Below are 6,000 nucleotides of genomic sequence, written 5' to 3'. Positions count from 1 at the left end.
CAGCTATACATATAGCATTACTATCCCAGTTCAGCCCCCGGAGAGAGATGAGAAGGCGAGACACATGAGTTTGGCTCCTTCCTTTGGAAAACATGCACACTTGTTCCCTCAACGTTAATAATGTGGCTTTATTTAATTGAAGGTTTCTGATATTGTGTTACACTTAGCAATTACTGAATGTAAACAGATCACATTTGGGTATTTTACTGAAAAAAGGAAGGGTAAGTACCTTGTTTAAGGCCCCAAGAGCAGCAGAACCCCAGCCAGAAATCAAAGCCACAATCTTTGAGTTTCACGTTGAGTTCCCTTTCCCATTATACTGCACTTGTGCGCCTTATGTTGCTAATCTGTAACAATGTCATCCAAAGACTAATACAGTTGGGACTCCTTCTGTAAATGTAGCAGATATTAATTAGCATCCTTGTGGGATAAACTGGGAGTTTTTTGTTTTTTTCTTCATTTTCAGAATGTTGTTCCCTAATCCTGTGTTGATTACAAAATGTTTGGCACGTTTATAAGTCATTTGAGCGAACCGGACGCCTGCAGTACATGTACTTCCTCACATAATTCTAAACCTCCACGGCCTCAGTGTTGAACACAGTGTTCTACTGCACCAGCTGACTCCCCTCTGCCACCCTAAGTCCAGAGAGAGCGCCCCCTATGGGTTCATTTATCAGTACTTGCCAGAATGTTATGATAGGGGTGGTTCTGTTGTGGAGGATTAGGAAGAATGCATCGCTTCCCACAGTGAGAGCCAGTCAGGTGTTCAGGTGCCTTTCTTCCCCACCCAAAGCTCTGATTGGTCTCTTTCCGTTACTCAGCACCTGTACAGCTGCAGGATGGAATGGAATACATACAGAATCCCAGTCCCACTGAGGACTCACCTGGCTGTGGGCCTGTTTAACTCCATATGAGAAAAAGCACAAACCATTCTGTATTGGGGTTACGTAAAGCTGCAGCAATTCCTTTTAGGCTTTTCAAAAGCCGTTTTCAAAGAACAGCGTTATGTGGAAGTAGAATCAGAGTAAACTGCTGGATCACAGGGGCCAAGCATTAGAGCTTGGTCTAAATTGACATCAATTTCAGATTAAATAATCAAATAAAAAAATAACTGTCCTACATTTAAACCAATCCTATATTTAAACAATTAACATCCTGCATATATAACCCATATCCTTGACAGTAGTGACTGTGTTCTTCTGAAAGTCTGTCCCCATTTTAAAATGGGACTCCTGTCTCCTGAGGGCACTTGTCTTCACCATTACTTTTTACAGGCAACAGATTTTCCAGTCAGCAGGAGGCCTCTTCCACACTTTTATGGAAGTAACCTTTACTGGCATGCATACGCCTACTCACAGACAGACACACACAAACACACACACACACACTCACACACACACGGGCATGCACGCACACACGCACACGAATACCCGCTAACTCTCACATTTCCCCCCTTTTTGTGTTTTTGTCCATTAGCTCAAGTGTCAAGCGGAACCTCGACCCTGTTCCGGAATTCATATGTGACTCCCAATGAGGACCTCAAACACATCCAGGTAAGACGTGCGCACTGATCCCGATCAAGCCCAGGTTAACACCACATGAAAAGAAATGTTGCAGTGCTGCTTTGTGCCAGGGATAATAAAAAAAGGTTCTCATTGGGATTGGGGTTCTTGTCAGAAGTTAAAAAAAAACATACAATGAGTCCATGACACTTTTTTACAGTTAAAAAGCCTTTATTAGGTTGATGTGGTATTATGATTACCCCCATTAACCCTGTTGTCATGCAAGTAAACCTGGGGTTGTTGAGGGCACATTTACTTAATAAGTATGTATTTGTATAATTGTGACAAGCCGATGAATCCTCAATTTAAAAATAATTCTTGCTTTTCCCAATTAGCTTTCAATTTTCTCTTAGGTGTGTCAGGATTGTGTATTTTTTGCAGTGTTCTGCCTGGGCCATTAGCAAGCACACATACTGTACTTTCTTCTTTTAAACTCTTTTTTATTGTACTTGCAACAGCTTTCCAAGAACTGTGCACGTGTGTATGTATGTGTGTGTGCATGAGCATGAGCGTGTGTGTGTGTGTGTGGGGGTAGGTCTGTGTTTTGATTTTAAAAATAAAAAGTACCTTTGAAAGGTTAACAGCAGTGTGGGCTGTGTACTGGCTGACTGCTAATACTCTGAATATATTTGCTCTTCAGAACTCAAAAGAACCATCTGTTGAGCATGCCATAATGGTTATCACAGCAAGATTACTTGGTTCATAGTGAGGTGGTGTATTATATCAAGACGAAAAAGCTACCAGACAGTGATTTCCTGCCAGCTGCTTGCAAGTGCTACTGAATGTCTGGAAAAACCTGAGAACTTCCTCAGACCTACTCCTGGCTCCCTAAAAATCTTATCACCTCCCCAGACTTTCTCATCTCTAGATAAAAACATCAAAATCTCTTCAAACCTCCTCTCTCCCTGGAAAGCTTAGTACCAGTGGTGGAAAATCCAGGTTCAAAAACGTCCCCCCAGTATTTTGTTTCACCTGCATTTGCTCATTTCTACAATTTTTCAGCCAGGAGGTAGAACTAATGGCTGAGTTATGGGTGGAGCAAACACATGGCAGGACTTTTACTTTCTGACCCCTGTCCCTTCCACATGTGCTTAGTACCACTTAGCCCTTCTGCACCTGAAAAACCCAAAGAGCAGCTCTGACCCCCTCCTCTGACCTCCTCGCAGGTCCCGGCCCAGCCCGTTCCTCAGGACAGCGCCAGGAAGGACTACGAGGCGTACCCCGTCTTTCAGAACTCCGGCAGGAACTTTGAGGAGGCCTTCTTCGAAGATCAGGTGCACCAGCGCCCCCCGGCTGCTACTGATGTCAACATGCACCTGGGGCTCAAGTCCACCGGCAACTACGTGGACTTCTACTCGGCGTCCCGCCCCTACAGCGAACTCAACTACGAGACGAGTCACTACCCTGCCTCTCCGGACTCCTGGGTCTAGGGGGGAGGGAAGAGGGAGCGGTCCATCAGCAGGGCGGTACTAGGTGGTCTAGGGGGCAGGGCAGGGCAGGGCGTGCATGTGCATGCATTACCACATGGTTTTTATTTATTTTCTTTATGGTGAGTTTACTTATGGTGAGCTGGCTCTTACGAGAGGGTCTACTGAGTGAGCCTGGGAAGAGGATGTGGACAGAGAGGATTCTGGGTAAAGAACTGAGAGACACACCGGTGGGTCACTGTGTGGAGTTGGGGAGTGCGGCCCTTGACCTGCTGGAGTCGAGACAGATTTTTGTGGAGGGGATGTTGAATGTTGGGAAACGGGAAGAGACTAACTGTAAATACGCAGGATAGTAACAGGGCTGAGCGTGCCAAGCACAAGAAAACATGTCGTTTCCACGGTTGAAAAGAACAGCTTTTCATACACCGTTTTTAGTTTCTTTCTTTTTTTTTTACCTCATTGTGAGTCAGAGCTTAAATTTGCATTTTATGGAGCGTACTCCGATGAAAAGAAGATGCCTCCAGCCTTTGTCATTTTTAAAAAACATGTTTATCGTTCTTTTTTAGATTTCTTTTTTAAATTCTCCGTTGTAAAGTATTTGATGTACAGTAAAGAGATAGGAGGGAGTTGTGTATATTACACAAAGTCCACTGCAGCCCCCTTGGCAGTGGATAACAATATTGTTTTTAATGTTACATTTAAAAAAAAAACTTTGGAAAGGTGTATGAATTACCAGCGTATCCTATCCAAGCAAAGTATGTTTTCACAGCAAGAAGGAAGTATTTAGCAGTATTGTTCATTCCTAATAATGTGAATTTGTTTGTGGCAAACTAAAACAAACATTTTAAGCAGTTCGACAGTTAACAGCCCATCATTCCACACTTGTCTTTGAAGTGCTTTCACTGCCTACAAAAAAAGTTGTTGATGTACAGTAGATATTTGAAATAGATTTTTTTTTTTTTGTTTTTTGCTTTTTAATTTTCATGTTTATTTTTTTTTGGTTTTCACTGAAACAAGGATTTACTTTATAATGATACGGTGTTAAAACAAAAATAAATTCAACTTTGTTTGTCTGCCATATTTGCATAAAACCTGTCTGTCCAAATGGCATCAGAGTTATCTGTAAGACACAAGGTCAAAATGTGCCAAACATCATGGTCTCCAGACAAGGAGATAACAGTTAGCTTAGGTTTACGCTCTATGGGTAGTCACTGGTTCTCCTGACAACCATTTGTAAATGCTTTTTTTAATGTGTTTTGATGGAATTAAGCTATACATAGTTAAGCCTGGAAAATTACCCGGAGGGCAAAATCTTTGAGAAGCCTGACACCCTCCGAAAATGTACAAACCTGTCAACGTTAGTCGAGCGTGTGTTGTGTGTTGACCAGTATTTGAGAAGAAGGCACTCTCTCCGAAGGGGTGGCTGTTAACTGTTAGATTCAACATTGCAAAACAAGTTCGTCTTTAGACTTAAAATGTGAATAGAGTATGATGAATATATATTATATATAGAAATATAAATATATATAATTTTTATGTGCAGATGTGAGTGTCACCTAAAAGCAACAACGTTATGAAGAAGAGGGAAAAAAGAAACCTGTAAAAGAAGTGTAGGATTCTGGTCGCTTTCTTGTCCTGATACCAGTGTACACTTGAAGATGTTGAATTCCTGGTCCGAGACATATAGGATTATCGTTTTGAAACCTATATGATGCTCTGATGGCAGGGAAATAAATGACTTCTTTGCAATCTGGAGAATCCTACTATTAACACTTGCATTAGTTCACACATTCATAAGCAAATGTGGAGGGCGTCTTTACCTGAGAAATGGTATTGAAAACTGTGCACATGATTTTTTTTTCTTTCTTTTTTAATTATTTTATTATTGTTGCCCCGGATGGGGTGTTTGGAGAAAAAAAAATTGTGGATCTTTTTAAATTGCAACCTCTACGATATATAAACTGACCACCAAGGACACACAAAGGTTTGGGATGGTTTTTTCTTTGACTCTTTTGTTCAGTGTGCGGTGTAGTTCATATGAACTCATATATAGATGTGAGTACACACACACACACACACACACTATACATATATATATATATATACACACACACACACACACATTCCAAAACCATGGGCATTAATATGGTGTTGGACCCCCCTTTTTTGCTATAACAGCCTCCACTCTTCTGGGAAGGCTTTCCAGTAGATTTTGAAACATGGCTGCGGGGATTCGCTTCCATTCAGCCGCAAGAACATTGGTGAGGTCGGGCACTGATGTTTGGTGTAATGCGTGGCTTGCAGTCGGCATTCCAGTTCATCACAAAGGTATTTGATAGGGCTCTGTGCAGGCCAGTCAAGTTCTTCCCTGCAAAACTTTTCTTTATGGACCTTGCTTTGTGCATTGGGGCATTGTCATGTTGAAACAGAAATGGGCCTTCCCCCAACTGGTGCCACTAAGTTGGAAGCACACAATTCTCTAGAATGTGATTGTATGCTGCAGCATTAAGATTTCCCTTCACTGGAACTAAGGGGCCTAGTCCAAACTATGAAAAACAGCCCCAGCTCATTATTCCTTCTCCATCAAACTTTATAGTTGGCACTATTCGGGCCAGTACAGTTGGCATTATGCATTCCGCCAAACCCAGATTGCCAGACTGCCAGATAGTGAAGCGTGATTCATCACTCCATCGAACGTGTTCAATGGAGGTGTATTTTACACCACTCCCACCGAAGTTTGGCATTGTGATTTGGCATGGTGATCTTAGGCTTGTGTATGGCTGCTTGGCCATGGAAACTCACAAAGCTCTTGATGAACAGTTCTTGTGCTGACGTTGTTTCCAGAGGTAGTTTGGAACTCTGTAGTGAGTGTTGCAACTGAGGGCAGATGATTTTTATGCACAACATGCTTCAGCACTTGAGTTTGTCAATGGAGATTGCATGGTTGTATGCCTGATTTGCACCTGTTAGTAGTGGGTGTGGCAGAAATAGGTGAAACCACTAATTAGAAG

General features: G+C 42.2%; 1 protein-coding gene across 5 annotated transcripts in view; it reads left to right on the top strand.

Moving 5' to 3' along the window:
- The window catches only part of LOC118234146 (catenin delta-2-like), a 178,390-nt gene extending 173,424 nt beyond the window's left edge, over positions 1 to 4,966 (top strand). For all 5 annotated transcript variants that reach the window (XM_035430527.1, XM_035430526.1, XM_035430525.1 and 2 more), the window contains 2 exons: positions 1,477 to 1,553; positions 2,729 to 4,966. In XM_035430527.1, the coding sequence (XP_035286418.1) occupies positions 1,477 to 1,553; positions 2,729 to 2,992 (341 nt within the window). In that variant the 3' untranslated portion in view covers positions 2,993 to 4,966. The remainder of the gene's footprint in view (positions 1 to 1,476; positions 1,554 to 2,728) is intronic.
- The last annotated feature ends 1,034 nt before the right edge of the window (positions 4,967 to 6,000 follow it).

This window comes from Anguilla anguilla, chromosome 8 (genome assembly GCF_013347855.1).
Source record: "Anguilla anguilla isolate fAngAng1 chromosome 8, fAngAng1.pri, whole genome shotgun sequence".
Classification (NCBI taxonomy): domain Eukaryota; kingdom Metazoa; phylum Chordata; class Actinopteri; order Anguilliformes; family Anguillidae; genus Anguilla; species Anguilla anguilla.
Note: the sequence above shows the minus strand (reverse complement) of the source record. Positions and strands in the feature narration are given on the sequence as shown.